The following is a 25957-nucleotide window of genomic DNA, read 5'->3' as shown; positions in this document are numbered from 1 at the left end:
AGACAAACAGCCCAAAAATAAGCCACAAATAAACGTTGCTCTATAAAGACCGCAACCAGGTGAAGACAAAACCTCTGTGAAACAAGCGGTTTGTACCGAAGAACCGTTTGATTGCAAATGGCAACAGGTAAGGCACTTGCATGTCTGAAGAAACGAAATGTCTAGTACTCAAATCAGCAGCAGCTGGGAGGAGGTATGAGCCATGAGCGGAAAACAAAACTACAACTTTAGTCTTTTTCGGGAGGCCATCTTTTTTGGCAATCGTAATCATTTTGATTTGCAGAAATGCCTCCCCAAAACTATACAGTTTGAAATGGGAATGTCCTCACTAAAATATGGGTGAAAAAATAGATTAAATAAAAAGCCAATATTAAGTTCCAAATAACTGGCAATTTACAAAAGCATTATGAAACAGGTCTCACAGATATTAAAATAAAAGCCAGAACATAGTTTCATACAGCAGTGACTGATTCCATGTGGACCATATGGGAAAAAAAGCTTTCACTCAAAACTCACTTAAGGTGCTTTTCTTTCGCATCTGATTTCCGTTCTTCTAAATGAAACCTAGTTACTAAATAAAACTGATTCTCTTCAAATTCTTGCTTACACTTATTGCACAGGCCACTTTGCATATTGAAAAATTTTCCCACAAAAAAAGTAAAAACATAAATAAAAAAAACTTAATAGACAACAAAGATCAATAACATTAATTATTAAATTACATAGTATATATATGAAAAAATAATTAAGGTCAAGTTTAACCAATACCCAGAGCACTTATCAAACTTTGTGTTCTTTTACACATATCAGACCCCATCATGGTAGTAAAGTCCCTATGGCCACCCACAATATCATAAGATAACGCACTGTTCGTACCTGTTAATACTTAACGTACATTACTGTTATTATTATCAGATGCCATGATGTCATTTCGTATAGGAGACACTTTAAAAGGACCTTTTAAAGGACGATAGTGACACATTTGAACATCCTCTGATCAACTTGAAGACTGTATTGTACTAATGTGTTGCTGCTAAAGCTTTTTTGCACATCACAGGCTACAATTTGTACAATAAACAGCTTAAGCTAAATTACATAACAGGAGCTATGCCCTAGTAGCATATTTCAGATGTAGTTGATCTGATAAACACCAGCTGAGAAGCAAATTAGAGAATTGTAAGACAAATAGCCAACGACATTCAGGTTGCATTCTTCTCTGGAAATAGACAATAATTATGTGGCTTTGTTGATGTCATTTTTGCAAACGGCAACATTTAAGGACTCAAGTAACTATCAGGTTGGAATGACACAGTGACAATCACAAATTTCAGACTTAACTTTAGTCTGAAATTACTTTTGTGGTGTGACATTATGATAAAAAAAAATTCACAAAGGTTTGTGGAGCTTTTAAAGGCAAAACTTCAAATGAACAACAAAGTTTAAAATATTCATCACTTTGGGCTAAAATTTTGATCATGTTTTAATAAAGCCATACTAAAATGTTATCATGGTCATGCATCAGTATCTACATCTGAAAATGTCTATTATCGTTAGTAAATAACAAGCAGCCTAATTTTTACATGTATGTGCACTTTTATGGTTTGTGACAATTATCTAAATCAGATAAACTGCCTTTTTTGTCATCGAATCATCTCAAATACATGATTGGGTTTATCTGCAATAGCACATAAATTTGCTGGTGAACAAACTGGGAGGCAAAATTTCATCGATATTGTTGTTGGTAATAATACCTGCCAGAGGACATTAAAATGGGCTTAAAACAATTTTAAACGATGGATATCAAACAAATATTTGAATAAATGTTTGAGTAAAATCATTGCTAATTTAACCAGGTCTTGATTACGCCACCTTTAGATGGGCCACACGTACAGTAAAACTGTAACAGGCTGGGCTTCCTTTAGCAAGACAAAGAAATGCGATATCAACAAAGCCGTTAATGAAGGTCCAAGCCAGAGCATGCTTTAATATATATCTTAGTTAAAGCAGACAGACACATGAAGAACGCAGTGCAGTTATGTAAAGGGCTGCTGGAAGGACGTCCAAGCCTGGCCTGATTGTTCTCATGAGGTGTCTTGCAGCTTCAGCCTCCACGGTTGCTTTCGATGGCTGTGGGACTGGAGCAGTCCCATTCACTGAGAAAGCAGTTCTGACATCTTTGAGTCAGCTTTTCAAACTCTGCAACAGAGTCGGAGTTAAAGAGAGCTTGGGAGAGCAAGAGGTTTCCCAGCAAAGTGAAGGCTCTTGCTCCTCATAGTCAATTGAGACTGTGGCAGAAAGCGTCAGGTCCTCTGTGGAAATGGCTAAGTCACCTAGCTTGGCCAGTGAATTAGACCTTTTAAGTTGGGAGGACACGGTCAGTCCGGCGAGCCGCACACGGGTCTCAATCTCTTGGGCTCTCTGGCGTACCAAGCCCGGCTGGCCTCTCCGAATTCTCTGAAGACTGTCGCTGCTGGAGCTGCGCTTCAGGGATGAGCCCGGTGCAAGTGTTTGCTGGAATTCACTGGAGCCAGGGGGCAAGTTGTGAACGCTCCCCTCATCCACTTCCATGTCCTCCGTGGCAGTGTCCTCTACACTCAAGTCCATCTGTTCTGACTGAGGACCGGACAGTTGCTCCAGTCTATGGTGCACCAGCTGTGTCTCCAGGTGGGCCCCCTGACTGAGCTCCGCCATAGGCCTCTCACCACCCAGACTGAGCCTCAGGAGAGTGAGCTCGGTCATAGAACTGCTGAAGCTCCCCTCGTCCTCCCCCTCCATTTTGTCCTCAGTCTCCAAGGAAAAATGCAAATCCTGAGGAAGGTCTTCGCACCTTGGTTGCTTGAGGTAAGTGTCCGAGTTGGACCGACTGGAGCAACGAATGCACTGGCAGTGCCCGCTGCTCATGTGATGCCGAGGGGCAGGAGGAGGCACCTTTATGGCGGAGGCGGGACTGAATTTGTGTCCTCCGGGGGCCTTGATGGAGAGACTGGGAAGGCCAGCATGACGTGGCAGGTTAAGGCGATGGGTGCGACGTTCGCAGCGGCGGCCGCTGGGCAGGCGCAGGCAGTCTCGGCACGACTGATATGAGGGCTTCACTTTGTAGGGGTTTCCAATGCTAGCACTGTCCTAAACCGATGAATACACACAGGCAGGGAGAATGCATGGTTAGGTTTTTTAAAGGTGTAAGAGTACGGGATGCTTTAGAGAAAGTAAAGCGTTTAGGATGGATTCACAGAAAAGAGCTCTTTGAGCTATAAGCTTGCATACAAGCCAGGAGAGCTGCCGCTACAGCTAAGACGTCATACTCACGTCAAAGCCAGAAGGGCAGCTGCGTTTCCCGGCCAGCCTGTTGCTGTTGTTGGCGTTCTCGTTGTTAAAGCGGTTCGAGTTAGCCAGGCTCCCGTCTTCCCTCTGCGTCTCCTCACCGCGAGCTAAGGCAGCCATCTCTGCCTCCTCCTTTTGTGCTTCCTCCTCATCCTCCTCCTCAACCGTGCTGAACTCCAGCCGCATACGCATGTCCTCCAAGGGCTCCAGTCGGCCGCAGGTCTGGGCTGCTGTCCCCTCTCCAGGAAGGGCCAAGTGAGCCATTGGGAAACCCTCATCGTCCAACAACGCATCCCTCTCCACGTCCTCAATCTCAATAAAGACTCGTTCCATGCCTAAAAGCGGAGGACCTCGAACCGGCGTGGAGGGTTCACTGTCCAGAGCAGTGTCTGAGAGTCGCCGGAAATAGTAGTTATAATTGAGATGGTCTGTCGGCTCTTCTCCGCAGCAGGAGGAAGCACTCGCTCCTCCGTGGCCCCAAGCCATCTCCACCTGATCAGGGTGTAGCGACGAAATTTGAGGAGTCTGGTCATCACTGGCAGCTGAAGCCTGAAGGCCCTCCAGCGAATACTCATCACCATCTGGTTGCCAGAGTTTGTTGTGTCTCTGCTTGCTACAATGACAGAAAACAAAGGTAGCAGTCACCTCTTGATAGTGTGAAAAGAGAAAACACAACCAAAGAAATCTCACAAAACAAAAAAAGCTAAAGGTTTTGGTACTTTTATTTCATGTTTGAAAGACTATGTGGTCACCAGTAACTGTGTAGGATGTTTGTGTCCCCACCAGGCTACCTAACAAACAAGTCTTTGTTGTTCAATCAGCTTTGACCAGAAATACCAAGCTGGTTGACTGGTTTCACCAGCACCAAACCATCATAAACCAGTGGAATGGAAATTCATGCTGTTCTAAAGCTGGTCTTTTTCACATTATTCAATAATCAACAAACATACATATTAAAAAGTAAGATGCTCTGAATAAAATGTGTATGCTAAATTAATAAATATAAATGTAAATGCAAAAAAAGGAACTTATGATGTTAAAAAGAACATGTTTCTCATTATCTTGGCTTTTCCTACCTGGCATCTAAAATCCCCTCGTACTCAGCCAGTTGTTTCATAAAAGCTGGATTGGGTTGTGCTATATTCCTCTTCTGTTTAACAAAACTGTGCGCCTTTTCAAGTGACCATCCATACTCCTTCATAGCATAAGCAATGACGGTTGATGCCGAGCGACTCACTCCCATCTTGCAATGTACTAGGCATTTAGAGTTGTTTTTCCTATATGAAAGACATACAGGCATCCAAGTCAAAAAAGGGTCCTTTATTGAGTGAAACAGCACATGACAGGAACAATAACACACTTTCCAATATCTTTTTAACCATGAAAAGTAACTCACTTGGCTCTAACTATGAAGTTGTAGGTTTCGTTCCAGTGCGCCAGCAGATCTGTAGTCTCATTATCATAAACACGGATGTTACAATAACAGAAGGTACCTGGGAAAAAGTTGTCAATCTCTCTTGTGACATTGAGGATATACCCCACCCTGCATAAAAATAAACTGACATTAGACTGTATACTGCAGATTTGTGTTAAATACACACATACTGTAATCTTAAATAGACACACAGTAGGTCGATATATATATCAGCACTAACCCAGAGTCTTGAAGCTCCTCCAAGTTGGATGCATTCCATTCTGAGCCCTGAAATTAATGACATGCACAACAACAATAGCTTTATTAGCTTCTAGAGTCTTAAAGCTCCTGTCGATAACCATCATTTTGTTATAAACTTAAGGGGTTCTTGTTTTCAGTAGATGCGACGAAGACCGATCAAGTTTTGAGCATGTGTTCTACAATTTTGATTTCAGTGTAAACACATGGCATTTAAATGAAGAAATGAAAATAAAAATGAACCATTCTTTTTGTTTTCGACAGATAATCTTATCTGCAAGCTCCAGTGTATGTTTGTTTGCATGCTGCATGTGGGCCCTTCTGCACTAATCTATATCTGTAATGTTTGTTTTTTTCCAGAATTGTTTGAGAAAGTAGTGCAATGCATCAGTGAATGCAGGCTGTCCTATCAGTAAGCTAGCAGTATGCGCTCTGCTTTTTAGGTAAGCAAAAAAAAAAAAAAAGAATCAAGCATGGCAACAAACAAACAAACAAAGCAAACAAGAATCAAGCATGGCAGAGAAATCTTGGAGGAAGCTTTACCAGGTACAGATGGTCAAATATGAGCGTAGCCTTGTCCATCTGGCCGAGGATAAGCAGCATCTCATTGTCAATAAACTCTTTATACTCCCTCAGGTTGCAACTCATATGTTGTTCCAGCTCATTTCGGATCTACAGAAGTGAAAGGATTCAATTTAATGCTCCTTCCATGGCTGATGCACTTATGTAAAGCATGGCATAAAAGCCTCATTACATATACCTCCTTAGAAGTAATATTTTCCAGGTCCTGAAACATCATTATGTTTCGGAGTTTGGCTTTGATCATACATTCTGTTCTCTCTCTCTCTGTTGGCCTGTTAATGATGTGACAAGCAATGTTAATATATGCAAATTAATAAAGATGTTAGTCCCATATCAGAGTTGTTGCATTTATGTAGCTTTGAAGATTCATCATAGAATTTTTATTTTATCCAATGACATATTACTCACTGATCAGAAAACATGACTGGGGAGTCAGGTCGGGTGGTCTCTAGATCTGTCATGGCATTCCACTCATTGATACAGCTTTGCTCTGAAGAGATGCAGCTCTCATAATAGCCAACCCATGTAAGGGCCATCCCTCCAGGGAAATAGTTGTATCTACGGGACACCTCACATGCTTTGTGCAACATCTGGAGGGCAGACCTGCAATATACAATAAGTCAAATATAATCAACTCAAGAATAAAAAAAACATGTTATAAACACACTATAAGAGGATATGTAATAGTTTGCATATTTAACTTTGAAATCTCTTTCCAGCATAAAACAACAAATAAAAACCAAGCTAACGTACCACATGGCCTGGACTGACACTGGCTTAAAAACATGCAGTCTTCCTGCTGTGCTTACACTGAAACCTCTGGAAGAAGAGAAGAGAGGAGTTCAGGCGTGTAAATTATGAGCTATGGCATCATTTGTGATTATATAGAAATGCATAAGCAGGCAGCAGGATGATTTTGCTTTCCCAGGTTGGTCAGTGGAAAACACCACAAATCAGTGGAAAATTCTCTCTGCATAGTGCCTCTGCCAATAGCCACAAAAAAATAATAATAATACAATAAGTGTGTTGCAACATACCCAGTGGAGAAACAATATCTATAGTGTTATAAAAAATAATTGCAATATGTCCGAAAAGGAGCGGGATGAAGCAGAAGCTTGTTATTTTTCCCACCACTTATACAACTCTAAATATCACATGCACTGAGACCATAAACATGTTATTTCATACTGAACCTGTAGAGGTCATTCTCTGTACATATAACATACAGGATGATTTTAATTTGACCAAACATAAACAGGCTGACTGATGGCAAATTCAGTTTATTTCAATGTGTATGGTATGTGTGAGCAATCAATAAAAAAAAAATTTGAATAAAAAAAATTGAAACTAAAAAAGAAGCTAAAAAGGTTTCTCCCATACTCCTGCAACTTACTGATATCAGACAGATACATTTCAACACAGGAGTTTTGAAGTCACAATGAAACTGAAGTAGTAACGGATCTTTTATTTCTAATTGTGACATTGAGTGAAACGGATTATTGAAAAAGAAAGGCGGGATGGTTTAAGGCGGATTATTGAAAAAGAAAGGCTTGGATCCATCCATCAGCTGTTGAATGGATGGAGGCATATCTGAATGCGAGCTTGTAGTGATGGGGTTTTAAGAGGACAAAATTATTGGAGTCCGGCATTTGTCACCAGAGATACATTTTGATTAAAAATGACTAGCAAAAAAAAAAAAAAGGTTACAAAAAATTAAACATGCATGGATGATTCATTCACAATAAAATCAATAACATGCATTTTAACCTTCAGTGAACTAGGATATTTACCCATCTCCATCCAAGTGAATCTTGGTATCACTCCAAAGCGGAAGAGTCATCCCAATAGAGCAACTTTTACTGCAACAAACAAACAAACATTTGAGTCAACCAATCGGTGTGGTTATGAATAATAATGCAGTGAATGCATAAAGGCTGTTAGTTAGCACAACCCGGTTCTTACCTGTCCTTATCTGTGAAATCCATCCCAAGCAGTATGTTTTCTTCAGTGTCTTGACGCCCGTTTGTGTAGACAACCACCATGTAGCGCACATGGTCTGTCCATCCACTTTCTAACCTTACAACCTGTTGATGGAGACAGTGTACATTGGTGTATCCACGATAAGAGCAGAAGCCATTCCTACATTGTACTCGATATAGTGTATGCCACTTACTAATTTAATTCTATCCTCAGAACGGAGGGTGTTTATCATTACTTGTAGGTGTTGAGGTAGATCACCTTAAACAACAACAACAACAACAACAAAACGATCAATTAAAAGAAAAAACTCAGGTAAGTAATAATCTTATGGGAAATAAACCACTATTTTCATCAACAATAACACCACAATTTAAAAGAAGTTGTTAATAGAAATGTGTCACACATCCACCTTTACTGTTGTGGTTCAGGGCCGTAACCATCATAGACATTGAGGGGGGCAAGTCCCCCCAAATTGGCCAAATTGCCCATGCACTCCATTATGCATCGCTCTGTTTCTTATTACAATGACAAAAAGTTTTAAAAGTTACATTTTAAGGCTGGTCTGCCTCAGCGGCCTAACAGCACTCGTCGATTTCTAACAAGATTGAGGAAGGCAGCCAATCTAAAAAGGCAGCTTTTACTGTTCACAGAAACCGAACATGAACTTCACCACGACGCTTCAGTTGTAAAAAGGTGTGAGGTAAGATGTAAGTAGCTAAACATTTAATATCTAACAAAATTTTACAATAGAAATGTTAAATGACTGACAGTAACTTCCAGAGGCAAAATATTTGTGCCAAATATCACCATTTTGAATTGACACCAAAAATGTGGTCAACCCCAAATGTTCAAGACATTGTTCTGTTACTTACGACCTTATTTACCTGCATTTTTATGATGGGTGGGTGTTCTGGGCCCTTGTGCACTGCTCCCTTGCTGTAAAAACAGAGCTGCCCCTTTTACCATGAAGAAACTTTCACTCAGGCTGAAATAGGCCACACATACAATTAAGAACACACTCCAAAATTAAGATTAATTACCATAGTTAAAAAAGGATTAAGCTAAATAAGATAAATAAAAATAGCACTGACCTTAGGTTTGCTTTTCGATCATCATCACTGCCTAAATCCTGACAAATAAAACAGCAGAAGAGAAATTACAAAGGGCCCTGATAGAAAATACACCACATGAAATTACTTTGCATTTATTATCAACCAATTCTGAATGTCTCACATCATGGTTTGTAGACAGAAAGGCTATAAAAAGCTATTAAAAGCCTGTCTGATAGGATGGATCCAGAAATGCAAGCCCTGAACTGAAGACTTTAAATAGTTTGCGGAAACGTTTTACGCTCAAGTAAAACACAAACACTTGTGATAGACACAATAAAAACTGAAAGCCTAATGGATGATGGGCATTACTGTAGGCTTTTGCTATAGTAAGCTAGTTCATTAGTGGGCTGTCTCTAAGAAGCTGCATAGCAAAATCTGGGGGGAGACATGACAATATTCTGGGTCCCATGATTGGTCACCAGGCAGAGTATCTATTCAATGACATCATTGCAGTGAGTGTACTGGGAGTAGTCAGAGGAAGACTCGGTTCTTTCGAACAGTTCGTTTCAAATATCCAATTCAAAAAACGATTCGGCTATATATTAAGTCATGGCGTAATTGCGTTAATTATTACGTTTTTATGCACTAGTTCAGGCAGGTGGGAACCATTATTTAGCCAACACAGTCATTTAGAACCGAATATATTTTGCATTCACATTAAACTACTAAAATATATTTACATTTCTTGGCTGAAAATGTTTTTTATCCATGCATTTAAAGAAATTATTATCTATTAAAGCCCACTCCATATCTGTGCTGATAATAAAACCCACACAAAGTCGTTAACATTCTAGTACGTTTAATTTCTAAGATTTCTACTATTCGGCAAATAAAGTAACACAATTTTTCGCTATATTATACAAAGTCCAAATGTAGCCAACTATTAGATTACTTAGTTCATTAATCGCACATGCCCGTATAAAGATCTCAGTTCAATGAGCCGTTGACTCGAAACAGACCGATTCAGTCCGTTTCGTAATTGTTCAGTCTGATTCGTGAATGAATCGTTCAAATGGGAAAGGATTCGACTCAATGAACGATTCGTTCACAAACGAGGCAAACGCTCAATTGGTAGGAAGTATATCAAATATTAATAAAGTGTTCTAAACCATATGTGGTATGGCTGAATTGACCTATTACTATAAACAAGGCAAGTTTATTACCACTTTAATCCGCAACACAAATTAGATTACGTTATGTAACGGTAAAATAAACATTGACATTAAATGCACCATGTCGACGGCCACTGAAGGGAAATTATTGCCAGATATTGTAACCAACTACACAGTTTTTTTTAAAAAACCATTTCAACAATATATAAACAAAATTCAGTATTGGCATGCTTTATTTTGTTTGGGCAAGTCAAGTTAATCCCCATCATCACGCGCCCGCGCTCTGATACACTGACTGAAAACACCTCCACGCTAATGTCAAAACTTCACTCATGCGCGCATCACCTACACAGCAGGTTGAACCCGGTGACTTCTTGTAGTATCACATTTACACATCGTTAGAAAGGAAAACTGATCCCAGAGCAAAAGGCCCGGCGAACATTAGCTGTTTAAGCGCTATTTACACATGCATCCCCGGTATTTCCTCCACCGGTCAGCCTCCACTCACCTCCCCCGCGTTGGTGCTGGCTGAGGATGCGGCGCTGGGTGTAGGGGAGCGCTGCAGAGTCACCAGAGCCATGGCTGAGCTGCAAAGCGTTCAGCGAAACCTCACAGGCGCTCCGGTCCGAAGAGGACACGCCGAGATATCCTGTTCTGATTGTGCGCCCGCCAGTGACGGGGTTAATGCATTCAGAGGCGCATTAAATCTATTTAGCGGAGCGATAAACCCATCATCGGCTTTGTCATCCACCTCGACGATTCTGCAAATTCTCATTCACGCCAACGATGCCAATAAACAACGGTCTGTGCTCTATCTTCGCGGCTGGACCGTTGATTTAGTGACAAGACATAATGGACCTTGTTTCGGGACCGCCGTCCGTGGTTGGTGTAGTTCTGTGATCGTCTGTGTTAGATATGGGCTTCTGGGCCAACCGCGTGAAGGTGACTTGCACTTCTCCCTGACAACAGTGCATCCTATGCAGACTCAACACCCAATCATCCACACACTACCAAAACCCTCATGATGTAGACTATCTCAAAACTAACGTAATGCTTGGTCGCTAGATTTTTGCTTCCTCCCTATGACGAAGAGAAATGTGTATGGTTCAGCAACCAAAAATTAAGCGGTGTGTTTGTAATGCACATTCAGCATCTGGTCATAATGATATAAAAATAAATAAATTGAGTTTTGTCTTTTAGTCCATGTCTGTTGGCTAGCCCGCTACTGAAATGTTGTCATGATGTTTAATTTAGCAAATATTTAGCACATACACATTTAAAATTCTTTCCAATTAATGTGGGCTTATAGCTACTCATTCTAGTTTTCTAATCCTAAAAACAATCAACAAAAAATATTGATGAATCATCCTGCACTACACAACATTTTGTCCAATCAAATTCTCTTTAGAACAAGAATATCCCTCCCCCTTCAGTCATATGTAGCAAATCATGGTTCATGGCTGTCACAATTAAAGTCTATTGGTGTATGGAAACTGAGAAAATTTAATATAGCGGAAATTTTACAGACAGGACAAACCAATATTGATACAATCCACCTTTATGCTAAAAGTATTAGGCAGTAGGCAAAGGACAGAAATCGACACTTATCAAACCATTTCATTGGATTTTTTAGTTATACAAGTACTTGACATCATAAACAGGTTTATGTACCATTTCAAAAGAAAAAAGACCAGAAACACAGGTTAGCAAAATCTCTGATGAATTTTTCAGTGCATTTAGCACTTACACATCATTCAGTATTTACCAGCATGGCCTGATTATACATGTTTTTCTTTACTACTCTTCAGTTTCAGCTTTCCATGTGCTGTTAAGGAGATGTGTTGCTGGAAGTCTCGGCTGTCTCAGAACCATGCGGCCTTTCCATGTGTTTTTGTTCCACGGTGTTTTGAGTTGATTCCTGTAAGCTCCGCCCAGTTGTTTCCATAGGCAAAGCCCAGGATGCCACTGTGCCCAGCAAGCAACATATTAAATACACAGACAGAGTCAGGTAAACTGATGTTTTCAGAAGTACCTGAGGGGGGACAGACACAAACACGCATCAATACATGTTCAATACACTTTTATTCTCCTAGGAATTTTTAGGAATGCTCTACCTGAGCAATAAATGGTGTGACGAGAGCTCCAACACGAGCCATCCCACTGCTTGTACCAATACCAATAGCCCTGGTTGCGGTGGGAAAAACCTGAGGAGGCCAAAACAAGAAAAAAGAAAACAGCATTTTAAATGAAAATTCTACTGGGATTGACTAAGCACAATAAGCCGCTTTGCAATTAAGCTTTACCTCAGGTGTATAAACATACGCAACCTGCCAGCCTGCTGTTATACAGGCTCGAGCAATGAAAATAAAGATTGTGAGAAGTGTCCTGGAAATAGAAAAGAAAAAACATTGTCTTGAAAAATATTTAGGCTGTTTTTTTTTTTTTTTTATACAAAGTTTATTTGGAATACTTCTCAGTGTCTGTACAACTTTTTTTGATGATTTGATGAATGTACCTTTGTAGGCAGGTGTACAGTGGCAAGATACACAGAGAGAATGCTAAAAAAAAAAGTGCCATGCTTTTTTTCCGGCCTATTCGATCAATCATCCACACGGAGATCAGAATACCTATTCTGACATCAAGACATAAATCACACAGTTGTCTATTAGTTGCATGTAGCTTGTATAACAATGTTTGCATTTAGGTTGATTAACTAAAAAACAACACTTGAGAGGGGAGAATGACATATGGTGCCACGTCACCTGGAAATTCTGCGAAGGTGGTCCACAGAAGGTCCTCATAATCATGAAAAGTCAGATATTTGCACTCCATGTTGCACTGAGGTTCCATACTTGAGTTGTCAGTGACTGGAATTAGACACAGTTTTACTGACATTCACAATATACACAGATAATTAAATGTGCCCCCCAAGTGTTTAAAATGAAATGAAATTGTTAAAGAAATGACATCAACTGAGTCATTACAAATCAAATCAAAACCGTTTTCACATGCTAGTTGTATCAAAAAGATATTACAGACAATACCGTTTAAAAGTTTGGGGTCAGTAGTCAAAAGTGACAATAAAGACTTTTATGAACTTTCTATTCAAGAATCTTGAAAAAATGCATCATGGTTTCCACAAATATATTAAGCAGCACAACTGTTTTCAACATTGATAATAATAGGAAATGTTTCTTGAGCACTATATCAGCATATTAGTTTGATTTCTGAAGGATCATGTGACCCTGAAGACAGGAGTAATGGCTGCTGAAAATTCCTCTTTGGCATCTTATATTAAATATTAAAATAGAAGAAAAAAAAAAGTCATATAAGAAATAAATCATATTTCACAATTTTACTGGTTTTACTGCGTTTTGATTAAATAAATGCATCCTTGGTGAGCATACGAGACTTTTTTTTTTAAAACATAAAAAAAAATACTGAACCCAGAACATTAGTGTAGGTTAGATTAATTGTCCTAGCCTAAGTTAAACACAAACCGTGTTTAGTTTGTTCACAATTAGTACTTAAAAATCACTCACCACCACTACACTTAGATCCTGCTTGGAACAGCTCAGTGGTTAGCAGCACAAGACCATAATATGAAAAAGCACTACATAACCTGTGTTAAACAAAGATACATTTTTAGTAGTTTTACTGTATGTGGAAGGATTTAACATTTTTTTTAACAATACGCATACCAGATAAACCAGATCAGAAGTGTCGTCTTGCGGTATTCTGGAATAAAAAGATCTCTAATTCTCCCACGATCAGTCTAGAACACAAAAACACAATTCTTTTTGCTACTGTAATTTACAATATAAACATAAAAATCCAAAATGAGACATTCCACAATGTAGAGAAAAGATGGACTGGCAGCTCCATATACCTGTGTGTTGGATATAAGTCTTCCTGTAGGCATAGAGCTCTTATTGGACGCCGCTACTCGTTTCAGAGTGTTCAGGGCCTTGTCTTCTCTGCCTCTCAGTACATCAAATCTAGGACTCTCTGGTAACCACTACATGACAAATACACGCAATCAGCATTCAAAGTGTAGAATTATTACAGTATCTAGAATTTCAGACACCTGTACATGAGCCTTGTGTCTAGTAACAGTTTAAAACATTGTTACAGCCATACATACACAGCAGGAGGCAGCAAAGATAACAAGAGGAAAAGTGGAGAAAGCTAGCAGCCATTTCCAGCCTAATGTGGGCATGATCATCATAGCCAGTAACACTTCAAACACAGCACCCACGGCCCAGAACACCTATCAGGACAGCAGATTTTTTTAATGATCAAGATCATTATAAGAACACACTGTGGTAAATCTCATTGTGAGAAAATTTTTTTAAGGTATATTTAATAATAACCTACAAAACATTGCCTCAGTCAGTTACAACATTAACCATCTAACTGAGTGCAGGCAAATTTACAGTAATTTTCATACTAAAATAATGTGTGCAATAGTTTGAATAAACAGTGGTCCTAATTACCCCTAACAGGATTATGGATATCCCTCTGGTTTTCACTGGGAGGAATTCAGTATATAATGTCACACTGTAAGGAAAGGAATGATTTTTTTTTTTTTTAAATAATACAATTATACAATTACATTTAAATTAGGGCATGAAGTATTATTAAAAATTATTTAAAAAAAATTATATATAAACTCGGCAAAAAAGAAACATCCCTTTTTCTGCATACCGTATTTTAAAGACAATTATGTAAACTCCAAATAAGCTTTACATATCTTCTGTGGAAAGGGTTTAAACAATGTTTTCTATAACAATTATGTAAATGATTTTTGAACTTTCTATTCATCAAAGAATTCTGAAAAAATGTATCATGGCTTCCCCAAAAATATTAAGCAGCACAACTGTTTTCAACATTGATAATAATGAAATGTTTCTTGAGCAACAAATTAGCATATTACAACGTTTTCTAAAAGATCATGTGACACTGAAGACTGAAGAAATGGCTTCTGAAAATTCAGCTTTGCCATCACAGGAATAAATTGTACTAATATTTCACAATATTACTCATATTTACTGTATTTTTGATCAAATAAACCTAAAACTTTAGAATTTTTATTTTAGAAATATACAGAAAAACAACACAGCTGATTATTCTAGATCAACAAGACTGGTCAGGTTCTTCACAGTAGTGAGCAAAAGCAACACTTCACAGGTTTAATGGTCCCTTAGGGAAATATGGAAGTTTAGATAATTGTATTTTTAACAGGTGATGTGAAAGCAATGCTCAAAATATATTGGCACTAATGAGAGTACAATCATGTAGCACTAGTAGTTACAGTTTCAAAACGTAGTATCTATATTCAGCTTAATCTCTAGAACATAAATAAAAAGACCTATAAATAAAATGTTGCATCTAAGCGTTGCTCACTTATGAATGTGACTTATGACTGAGTGTGCACTGAAACCATAAGTCACACTTCATTGTTTGTTCATTGATGTAAAAACTCACGACTGAGGGGCTCCTCCCAGGCCAAATCCCACGAGGCCTCGCAAGACTAAGATCCAGCCGTAAACAGGTGAAAAAGCACTGAGAAGCCCAAAGTACAATGTCCACAGCATGCACAGTATTAAACACTAAAAGATGGAGACAGTGAGGTTATCAGTGAGGCAATAATGACTGCTTTATGTTTATAGTTATATAAAGAATGACTGCATTGACATTATTCATTTACTGATTTAAACCAAACATACCACTTTTCGGCCATACTTGTCTGAAATGTTTCCCCAAAGTGAGGAGCTGAGCATCATTCCAATGAACACTACCTGACAAGGTACGTACAAAATAATAACAAGATTCAAAAGATTAAATAATATAAAAGTCTTGACAATACTAAGAGTATGGCTAGCATTAACCTTAAAAAGGAACATATTCTTCTTTACACAATATTCTATCACTTTTCATGAAACTATAGCCAAATTTAACCCCAGGAGGTGTTTAACCATGTTAGTGTACAACAGTAAATATACTGACCGCTGTTATGAATGCCACTTTCCAGCTCGAGAGCCTCCATTCACAGTGCAGTTGAGGAGCTACAATACTAAGGAGCATCATTTCCATAGAATCAGCCATCTTCACATGGAAATATAGGAATTTCGGCGAATAATTTCAGCAAACAAGTTAAGTAAACAGAGCTAACTGAACAAATTAAAGCTATTTGTTCAGCAAACAATTAATATTTAAATAATTAAAATGTCTTACCCACGCAACCCCAGTTAGCATAGACAGCTTCCACTGAAACATTCCAAAACCAATAGCCTCAACTGCTTCCTCCACAGTGAAGGTTTCTAGTGAAAAAGAAATACTCACTTAATGATATGAGCTAGTATGCTAGTATGTATGTATAGTATGTATTATTTCTGAGCTAATGTGTATTCAGTAAATTCTGTTGACAAAGTAGCTTGAACTAACTGATAACCTGATGCTGCAATGCTTGTGACACAAATTCTATCTATTTTTTTCCCCCTGAAAAGCCCATGTGCCAAACAGATTTCAGTGAATAGTTTTGACTATTTGCTTTGCCGGTGACACCGGCAATAGTTTTGATGAAAAAAACAACAACAGCAAAAAAACACAAGTCAAGCCTTAATCACCATTTTAGGCTTTAACCATTCAACGCAATCCTGGAATAAAGAGAAATTGTTCAAATTGTGAGTTCATCTACAAATGCCAACCTGACATTCCAGAGCTTCGGGTTTTGCTGTCCCCCAAATCCGCTTGCTTCGGAATAGTGCAAGCTCCTTCATCGCTAGGCTCATTATTCCCAGACTGCTCCTCATGAACCCTAAGGATGTGTTTTCAAAAATACAGACTTTAGCCTTAGCACGGTTATAAAATCTGAAACTGATTCAATATTTAAAATCAATATTATTGAAGCTGCTCTAGGCTTTTCATTTCACAAACTAAACATAATTTAAGATTGCATCCTTTGTCTGACATTTCCAGGCTACGGTTTTAAGTTCTCAGTCAATTAAAAGTGTAAATCAATTTTTACTATTTTTACAAGTTAACACAAAACACACATTGATTACCTGATATCAGCATCTTTCCATCGTTTGTAAGGCACTTGCGAGGATCTTGTCAACCCACTCATTTCCCTGTGCTATAATGGAGCCTAAACCATAACAGGGCATTTAGCTATAGAACAGGTTAGACCAGTGTGCGATCACATTACATCAACATAACATCAGAGACGGTAAACTTAGGGAGGGAGCTTGGCCCTAAGTAGTTACACAGTCCTCTGTACAACCCACGTGCATCATGTCATCCCTAAACAACAAGCCACTCCAGCCCTAATCCAGGTCAAAAGAATGTGTGGGATTCTTTAGGAAAATCGTATTCATTGCCATTAGAAAAGTTTGTTAGATAAACAGTAGTATTAGGGATGTTACGAAAAGGGTAAACTATTGTTTCTCATCAACTAGGCACTTCGTCTGGACCAATCAGACACACACAAATCATTCATTATATTTAACAACCAATCCAGCAAGCTCACTCTCCCAACAAAGGTCTGTGAACCATCCCTCGAAAACTGCAACTAACATTCTAAATGAAGCCAACACACAGGCAGAACCAGGTCTCTGGTTACAGGACACATGAAGACTGATTTGACCTCAAGGAATTTGCAGAGAGTTGTTACTCTCACTTAATTCTTCTTGAGAAGGAAAAATTTTAATTTTAATCCCATATATTCTATATATAACCACTTGAGAAATGTATAAACATGTATCCAATTTTCCCATCTCATGATTTTCCTTTTATGGGGTTTGGCCTATGCATTCATTATCTCTTTTAAACTCTTTTGGGTTAATGTTTCAGACTTGCATAGTATGGTTAACCAAAATCACATCTGTAGCATGTTTGGTCTCTATGAACTAGAATCTTTTTTCCCCATTTGTTAATTTACATTTCTTATTGCTAACTCTGTGACGCATTAGTATTTTAAGAATATTGAAGGTTCTTTTCTTAAACACCCAATCAAATTACATATTCAAATGCCCTGCTAGAACGCAAAGGCCTTATCCACACTAATTCGTCTTCTTTTGAAAACGCATCTTTTTCTCTCCGTTTTGGCCTTCCATCCACACTGAGATGGTGTTTTTATTAATAAAAACTAACGCTTTTTTCGCATTGTAGTGTGGACTGTCAAAACGGAGGTATTTAAAACAATGATGTAAGTTTTGTCATATGACAAATTTTGTACCAATAGATATTCATGTTTATACCGGTATTGTGCCTGTTATGTGCTATTCACTTTCACACTGTTGCTAAAATATGTTATGCACACTCTTCATATCACAGAGTCCAGCAAAGATGACAGAAAATGTACTCACATTTGCTGTCCTGTGGCAATACATAAGAGCAGTTGTGTTTTAGACCAAACCTATGTTGACAGAGTGCGACCTAGACACAACAGTGAATGGTGAGACACACTGAAACATCAGAAAACACCTGAATACACTACTGTGGACGGAGAGCGTTTTCAAATATTAATGTAGACGTAGCCAAAGGATCATAAAGAAATTCCCTCCAAAGAGAACAACTTCTCATTGGCTCAAACTGCTCCAGAGGGAGTGACATCTTCACACTTTAAAAATCACTGATCACAAGATCATGCCTGTTAGTTCCGTTTTCGGAGAAATCCTGACATGAAGATGAAGATGAACTAGAAGTCTTCTAAAGACCCCCAAGCTTGTGCCAGGCTGCGGCCTTGTCTTTCTATTCACCAAAGATCCTGACTCCCACTGGTTCTCTCTCATCAAGGCCACATCAGCAAAGATCAACTGGAGCCTCAACAAATTGCATCAGGACAGTTTAATTCAAATGGGCGAGACAAGCAAGTATCAAGCTTAGTCTCATTATTTGATACATTAAGTATCTTTCCTTACCCCTTTTAAAGAAGGGCGTGTTAGAACTAAACGGATGTTGATCTGCTGAACTTCAAACAATGCTATAACTTCTTGCTTCCTTGTATTCTGCTTCAGCTCTCTTTCCCTTGGTAAACTGTATGCATGTATGTGTATGTTAAAAGTAGTTTAAGTGTTTAGTCTAGTTAATAAAGTCTAGTTCATGTCACCACAGAAGTTGTCCGTGTTTCATGCTCATATACTGGAGTCCCTAATCATGCAGATTTTGACTAGATGCTCTGATGAGTACTATACAGTAAGAAAGACATTTCCCATACCCCGGAAATGAAAATTTAGTAGAATTAATAAACAATTAACACTGAGTGTTCACGGTACAAACAGGTTTATTGATTGTAATATTCATTTTACTATATTGAGTTAATTCTATTAACTGATCCAAATTTTCATCATTAATTATAACAAGTTATGATTAATTATAAAAATTGTTTAGCTAATTTGCTACAATGAATCTAAATGTGGGAAGCAGAGTGGGTTACAGTTGTTGTTTTTTTACCAAAATTTTGGCACCAATTTCAGAAACTCTAGACACAAAACTCAAAACAGTCATCACTTGTAACACAGGCTGTCCGATGTTCAAAACTCTGCATTGTGCATTCATATTTTTTTAAAGAAGCTGTGCACTTGCAGAATCATTGCTTCAAATAATTTATCATGAAATATCATAGGAACATTACTTTAGATCGCCCACACACAAGATACCCATAGTTTCAATGTGTTGTAGTTAGTACAATCATTAAATATTGTTATACAAAATATGTGACGCAGGTTTCATTATGGTTATTTCATTATTCTATGCAAACATACTGTAATACGACTAGAGATAATAGTACAGACACGGCGGAATCATTAAACAAAATCTGAAATTGATTGATGAAATAATCAAATTAATCAAAGGAAAAATGTAGCTACAAAAAAGAAAAACTACAGTACAGTACAGTAAAATGTCAAACACTTCTGTTTCCATCAACCCTGTCTTGTGGATTTGGCCACAGGTTCTCATCCACATCACAATGAATGTTGTCATTAGCTAAACATCTAGGAAAGAATGTTATGGCATGGCGAATCCAGGCCTGACACAGTGAAGTCATTGCATGCGTTATCCATGGACTGGAGAAGAGTGACTTGTTCGTGAAGGTGCCTATCATTTACCTTCCACCTCCATGTGGATAAAAATTCCTCAATTGGGGCAAGGAAAGGAGAGAATGGGGGTAAATATAGGGTGATAAATTCAAGATGGGCCGAAACCATGCTTCCACCATTTGAGCATGGTGAAACTGAAGATTATCCCAGACTATTACCATCAACCCTACAGACCTGATTTAGCTCATCAAGGAAGGCTACAAGGAGAGCTGCATTATATGACCCAATACGAGGTCTGCGTCCTACCACACAATCTTCAGATATAGCCAGACACATGGTGATATTGGCTCCACGTTGTCCAGGTACTCGGACGATCAATTCTGACCTCACCTCCTTGCCTTGGTTAGCTTTGACCACCACATATTCCTTGTCTTCCACCTCCCACTGCTGGCTCCATGTTATCGCTATGTTGAGTGTGATACCGCTCATCTCACTATATATATATATATATATATATATATATGAGTGCCACAATGTGAAATCAATCACCACTCATAAGTTGGCAGTAACCACAAAAGCAATTACAAGGGCCATCTTGCATACAGCAATGTCAAATCTGAAAATGTGGTCTGTAAAAGTGGTACATAAGACTATAGAAACCCTATCTGATAAAGAATGATGATGAAATATTACATTCATACTGTAGATAATGTAGTCCAACTGGGTCATGTTCTATGGTAACTGGTGTCAATTGATCTTGTTATCCTGAAACTTTCACAATCTAAATATGTAATATTGTTCATCAGTTTCCATAAAAACTATGCATCAAGAGTAATGCAACAGTTACTTATCATTTTGAGCAGTTGTATCAATTGAAATTTAAATCATTGTAATGAAACGAATAGACAGTCATCTCAAATGTAATGTGTGAGTTCCATTTTGAAATGGTAATACTTTGACTAAGTTCAAAACTAAGTTTTGTCATTTTGAACAGGTGATTTTAGTTCAATGAACAATTGATCTTAAGGTTTATGTGCATTGTATCAAAGCAATTGGAAAACGTGTTAAGAGTTTTGAAAAATGTTTTGATCATCAGTTGTGAGTTTTGGGTCTAGAGTTTTGAAAAATGACATGAAGGTTCTGATATTGCATATATAACGGTAAGAGCCGTGGGAACGGAGTGCTAATGAGCGTCACCTGCATGCCACACCAGTCTCAAGTCCCACAGAGGAGCTCCAGAAGGATAAAAGGAGGAGTGATGACAGTGCAAGACGAGAGAGTACCAGGGGAGTATTTCAGTACTGTCAAACATACCCTGAACTCTTGGTTGATTAAACCAAACCTTGCTTACTCGAGGTATGCTGGTTCCAAAAATGCGTCCGGGAGTAAGTTTAGCCTATGATCTCAAGACGTTCTCAACAGAGCGACGAAACGACGAGTCACCATGGAAACGGGCGGTAAGAAAAAACGCACCATACTAAACTTTCTTCCGGTGCGTCTCAATTCGCTTAGAACTACAAACACAAGTAAAAAGTGTTAAAAAACTACAGACATGGAGGACACGCGAGTCCGGCGGTTATTTAGAGAGGTTTAGATAAAGGGGTTTGAGTGATTAATTATCAGTATCTAACCTGACGAAAATGTATTTATTCAATGTTGTCCACATTATATTGCATCTGCAGCAGCATTGTGAACTTTTGTAAAGATACGTTTAGCCATTAACTTTTAAATGCATCATTATATTCAAATTGCAAACACATGAGGAGAGTCTCCGCATGAAAGACCCACGACTGGCAGATCAACGTGCAACTACATTTCTCTCCAAAATGATAAGAAATTAAATTAGATTGAATGGAGGATTTTAACTGTGACAAGATGATTGTTAGGGCAGTTCGCACGCGACAGATCTGTCCGTTAAAGATGACGAAGTAGTATGTCCCAAAGCTTGCCTACTCTTTTGCTACACACTCAAAAGTATGTACTTTTTCTTCACAAAAAGAGTAAGTTACATACTTTTAGGGCGTAGTATAAGTAGGCGAATTGGGACGCAGCATTCTTCTTTTGTTTAATGGATATTTAAATAGTGCATATCGCCACCTATTTGGTGATTGTGCAATCATTTTTCAATCTTTTCGTTGAATAATCTTTAATCATTGTGAATAAGAACTATATTGTTTGTTTGATGCTGATTATAAAATAAAAAGACTGATTAAACTAAATAACATCTGTGCTTGCAAAGATAACATGGTAAAGATAAGTATTTTTTTTTACTCCAGGGGGGTACTCCAGAAAGCAGGTTAAGTGACATATCGGGGAATGCAAGCAGATAACCTTTCGTTTTCAAAAACGGAGGTAACTTTCAGGGTCTGCTCGGGAGCAGCTTCTGTTCCAGGGTTAGTTTACTTCAGAGGTGTTCAGCGCATGCGCGCCCTATTGATGAAGCTTCAGTGGGCATGACAGAATGCACACAATATTCTATTCTATTATATTATATATATATATATATATATATATATATATATATATATATATATATATATATATATATATATATAAAACTTTCTATAAATAACTATTGTTTTTATTGAAGAACATACAGATCTGGAATACATAACTTCTAATACATTAATTTAATTACCCCACATTAGTTCATTTAATATATCAATTAAAACCGGCAGCTTTGACATAATTACAGTAGAAATACTGGAAATATTTTAGCATATGGAGCATATGTCTTGTACAATGGGAGACCTTTTACATCAAAAAGGTTGAACTGTCAATGGTAAAGTAAAAAAAAAAAATTTTTGTACCAAGAGAGATCTCACTTTTGGTTAAAAATGTTCATGTTTTGAATAATTCAAAAAGAGGTCTGACATTAAGTCATATTTAAGCACAACATGTGCAAGATCATGTGACCTGTCATGTCTATGTTCAGCTAACAGTTACTGTCATGGTTTAGGAAACACGGTTTAGGTTTGAAGTTTCGCTTTCAGTTTTGCAAATGGTAGAGCGAACCTGAATTTGCATGACATGGCAGCATAACAGTGATGCAGCAGTATTTGAAAAGGCATACATTTATCTTACTTTGGGCAAGTCAAAAGGTAGGTTAAGTTTCTGAGAAAGTCCAACAAGCTTCATAAAAAATTATGTATTCAACTTTTATGCATTTCCTATACAGCATCCTGCAGAAAGCAAGTTAGTGGTGAGAACATGCAGCTGAGTGAGGAGCAGCTGCATCAGATAGAGCAGAACAGACGCGCCGCGCTGGAACGACTGGCCAGCCGAAATGTACCTGGACCTGTTGGTGAAAGCTGGCGAAGACAAATTGGGACTGAATTTACAAAACCTTATTTTACAAAAGTAAGTGATACGCAGTGTGAGACATTATCAAAATAACAGTAAGAAGAGAAAGTAAAAAAAAGACTTGTTCCTGTTTTGGTTATTTTTTCCAGCTAATGTCTTTTGTTACAATGGAGAGGAAATGCTTTACTGTCTATCCCAGCCCTGAGCAGGTGTTTTATTGCACAACTTTGTGCGCAATTGAAGATGTAAGTTCCTTAATATATGAAAAGGAAGAGGTATAAAAGATAACTGCTTTATAGTGAAATTTCAATATACTACAAGGTTGTGTTTGTGTTGACAGGTAAAAGTGGTCATTCTTGGGCAAGACCCCTATCACCATCCAGGTCAAGCCCATGGTTTGGGCTTCAGTGTGCTGAGGCCTAAACCTCCTCCTCCTAGGTACAGCATTGTACTTAACTGTGAAAATACCTATTTTTCAATCATCTCACCAAAATTACATCTTAGGCAATTCACACAGAGCATGTTTTTGTGGTTAAAAGTGCAGGACGCACAAAACAGTGCAACGTAAAAAAGATAGATTTTTTGTTAACTTGAGCCCCGCATTTTTAGAATGGTGTGTCATGACTGAGACGCTGCAAAAGAGGCAAGACACGAGCGCAAATATCAAACACATTACATAATGGATGAATAATCACAGTGGAATGGACAGTTGAATCACAGTGGAAAAACGTGTTCTGTGTGCACAGCTTCTTACTGTAAATCTCTAATGAGAATTCTGTATTTCCATATTTGTTGACTTGCTTCACTTATTGCAGTTTGGAAAACATATTTAAGGAGCTGACAGAAGATATTGTTGGTTTCCAGCACCCAGGTCATGGAGACCTCACAGAATGGGCTAAACAGGGTAGGTGATCAACATACACTACCGTTCAAAAGTTTGGGGTCAGGAAGATTTTTTTAAAAGTCTTAATACTTTTATTCAGCAGAGATGCATTAAAGCTGCAGTCCTTACCTTTTGTTGTTCTAGTGGCTAATAAACAGAACTGCATGTGTCTTGCGAAATAACATTGTAGCCGGAGCTACTTTTATCTGTTTATGTCTATGACTAGTCACGCAAGCACTACTCCGCAGTGGTACTAGTCTAAAATAGTCCGAATAAACACTTATTATAGGTGTACCATAGTGATTTTGGATAAGACAAAAACACGGTTTGAAAATGGATTCATGATGTACTCGCTTATAAAATTTGAACAAAAAAAAGTTATGGACTGCAGCTTTAAATTGATCAAAAATGACAGTAATGACATTTATAATGTTACAAAATGTTACAACTGTTTTTAACATCAATAATAATAAGAAATATTTCTTGAGCACCAAATCAGCATATTAGAATAAATTCTGAAGCGTCACATGACACTGAAGACTGGAGTAATGGCTTCTTAAAAAGTAAGTTTTGCCATCACATTTTAAACTATATTATATTATTTTATTTTTTATTGTATTTTTGATTTTATAAATGCAGCCTGGGTGAGCATAACAGCCTTCTTTCAACAACATAAAAAAATCTTACTGACCTCAAACTTTTGAACAGTTGTGAATGAGCCTGTTACAAGTTATAGCATCATTTGTAAAAAAACAAAAAAATATTAAGTTGAATGTAAATGTCCTTTCCATTGTCAGGTGTTCTGCTGCTGAATTCTGTGTTGACAGTGAGGGCTCAACAACCCACCTCTCATGAGGGTCAAGGCTGGGAGCGCTTCACAGATGCTGTGGTCCTGTGGCTCAGCGGGAACCTCAATGGCCTGGTCTTTCTGCTTTGGGGCTCGTATGCTCAGAGGAAAGGCAGAGTGATTGACAGAGTAAGTTCATGGAGACACAATTATGAAATGTAAATATATTTATCAGGAATAAAAGGTTTTTTCTTATTAAAGACGTTGAATGCTTACTGTTATACCTGTCACTGTGCACTTGTGGTATGAATAATCACAGTTGACTGTAAATATTGCACTTGTGATGAAAAACTGGACCTTTAAAAATCATTACGAGGCAGTAGTTTAAAGGAATATCTGACTGGCTGTTTTCCCCCCCTAGAAACGTCATCATGTCCTTGAGACTTCACATCCATCACCATACTCGGCACATTTAGGCTTCTTTGGATGTAGGCACTTTTCTAAAACTAACATGCTACTTAAAGCAACAGGAAAGAATCCGATTGATTGGACAGCTCTCTGAAATAATATTGCTCTATTTATTCTTTAAAAACATTTTTTTTTGTATAACAGAGGGGCTATATGGACATTATTCTACATCACAGTTAAATGTGTTGCATTGTATGCTGCAGTTATGTTGCAAATGGGTCACAACTCCCTGTAGTGAGGTTGACCTTGTAATCATCATGCCAGTTGTTATAATGCAAATAATTACATTATTTGGACAATAAATGAATACAGTTAATGAATGTAGTCATTCAATATAGTAATATTAGACAAAAAGAGTGTTATTTTATGAACTGACCACAAATTTCAGCTTCAAATTAAAAAGTAAAAACAAAAACCTGTTATAGATAGATAGATAGATAGATTGTGATGTGATTTTAAGATATATCATTTTGGACAGAGAGAAACATGTAATAGCATTAAACACAATTCTCAAGTATTGGCCAAAAAGTTAGTCATTTTTAGACAACACAATGCTGATTTCAATAGCTTCTTTTGAATCGTACAAAAAAAAAAAAAAAAAAAAAAATCACAATGTGTATTGTATATTTAGATCACACCATGTAGTCTGCCTTGAGCATTTGGGAATGAGGCCAGTCACAAACTAAAAAAAAGA

The 25957-nt window shown here is 37.9% G+C and overlaps 3 protein-coding genes across 5 annotated transcripts; 1 reads left to right on the top strand and 2 right to left on the bottom strand.

The window, feature by feature from the left end:
- Positions 1-1959: 1959 nt before the first annotated feature.
- ssh1b (slingshot protein phosphatase 1b) lies at positions 1960-10459 on the bottom strand. Of its 2 annotated transcripts, none has more exons than XM_084415110.1 (15): positions 10288-10459; positions 8647-8684; positions 8440-8540; positions 7749-7813; positions 7538-7659; positions 7366-7434; positions 6329-6394; positions 5984-6178; positions 5754-5847; positions 5537-5665; positions 4977-5023; positions 4718-4864; positions 4398-4598; positions 3307-3934; positions 1960-3123 (listed from the first exon to the last, which is right to left on the bottom strand). In XM_084415110.1, the coding sequence occupies exons 1-15, from the start codon at positions 10357-10359 to the stop codon at positions 2182-2184; spliced, it is 2916 nt and encodes a 971-aa protein (XP_084271236.1). In that variant the 5' UTR covers positions 10360-10459; the 3' UTR covers positions 1960-2181. The 2 variants fall into 2 exon arrangements, with proteins under 2 accessions (XP_084271236.1, XP_084271237.1); XM_084415111.1 differs by having other exon boundaries at positions 8440-8491; positions 10288-10443.
- An 802-nt stretch (positions 10460-11261) lies between these two features.
- Positions 11262-16957, bottom strand: svopb (SV2 related protein b). Its single transcript, XM_084412813.1, has 16 exons — positions 16847-16957; positions 16490-16599; positions 16017-16102; positions 15789-15887; positions 15509-15580; positions 15267-15391; positions 14276-14339; positions 13924-14049; positions 13669-13797; positions 13481-13554; positions 13322-13401; positions 12542-12646; positions 12295-12406; positions 12083-12164; positions 11894-11983; positions 11262-11811 (listed from the first exon to the last, which is right to left on the bottom strand). Exons 1-16 carry the CDS (start codon positions 16906-16908, stop codon positions 11608-11610), a joined length of 1620 nt encoding a protein of 539 aa, XP_084268939.1. The 5' UTR covers positions 16909-16957; the 3' UTR covers positions 11262-11607.
- A 5871-nt stretch (positions 16958-22828) lies between these two features.
- ungb (uracil DNA glycosylase b) lies at positions 22829-25855 on the top strand. 2 transcript variants are annotated; one of them, XM_084415513.1, is made up of 7 exons: positions 22829-22923; positions 23001-23182; positions 23275-23370; positions 23466-23563; positions 23941-24029; positions 24806-24984; positions 25217-25855. In XM_084415513.1, exons 1-7 carry the CDS (start codon positions 22848-22850, stop codon positions 25355-25357), a joined length of 861 nt encoding a protein of 286 aa, XP_084271639.1. In that variant the 5' UTR covers positions 22829-22847; the 3' UTR covers positions 25358-25855. The 2 variants fall into 2 exon arrangements, with proteins under 2 accessions (XP_084271639.1, XP_084271640.1); XM_084415514.1 differs by lacking the exon at positions 23275-23370 and having other exon boundaries at positions 22832-22923.
- Positions 25856-25957: the final 102 nt, after the last annotated feature.

Source organism: Rutilus rutilus (genome assembly GCF_951802725.1).
Source record: "Rutilus rutilus genome assembly, chromosome: 7".
NCBI lineage: Eukaryota > Metazoa > Chordata > Actinopteri > Cypriniformes > Leuciscidae > Rutilus > Rutilus rutilus.
The sequence above is the reverse complement of the archived record's forward strand: the minus strand, read 5'-3'. Positions and strand labels throughout refer to the sequence as shown.

What these genes read in the sequence shown, in the direction of transcription:
- ssh1b (XM_084415110.1), bottom strand. Translation starts at nt 10,359, where the DNA reads ATGGCTCTGGTGACTCTGCAGCGCTCCCCTACACCCAGCGCCGCATCC. An exon ending in CCAGCACCAACGCGGGGGAG is followed by an intron (nt 8,685 to 10,287) that starts GTGAGTGGAGGC and finishes TTTATTTGTCAG; the next exon opens with GATTTAGGCAGTGATGATGA. An exon ending in CCAGTCATGTTTTCTGATCA is followed by an intron (nt 5,848 to 5,983) that starts GTGAGTAATATG and finishes CATCATTAACAG; the next exon opens with GCCAACAGAGAGAGAGAGAA.
- svopb (XM_084412813.1), bottom strand. Translation starts at nt 16,908, where the DNA reads ATGAGTGGGTTGACAAGATCCTCGCAAGTGCCTTACAAACGATGGAAA. An exon ending in CTGGGAGGAGCCCCTCAGTC is followed by an intron (nt 14,340 to 15,266) that starts GTGAGTTTTTAC and finishes CTTTCCTTACAG; the next exon opens with TGTGACATTATATACTGAAT. An exon ending in CTTCTGATCTGGTTTATCTG is followed by an intron (nt 13,402 to 13,480) that starts GTATGCGTATTG and finishes TGTTTAACACAG; the next exon opens with GTTATGTAGTGCTTTTTCAT.
- ungb (XM_084415513.1), top strand. Translation starts at nt 22,848, where the DNA reads ATGACATGGCAGCATAACAGTGATGCAGCAGTATTTGAAAAGGCATAC. An exon ending in CCTAAACCTCCTCCTCCTAG is followed by an intron (nt 23,564 to 23,940) that starts GTACAGCATTGT and finishes CACTTATTGCAG; the next exon opens with TTTGGAAAACATATTTAAGG. An exon ending in CACAGAATGGGCTAAACAGG is followed by an intron (nt 24,030 to 24,805) that starts GTAGGTGATCAA and finishes TTCCATTGTCAG; the next exon opens with GTGTTCTGCTGCTGAATTCT.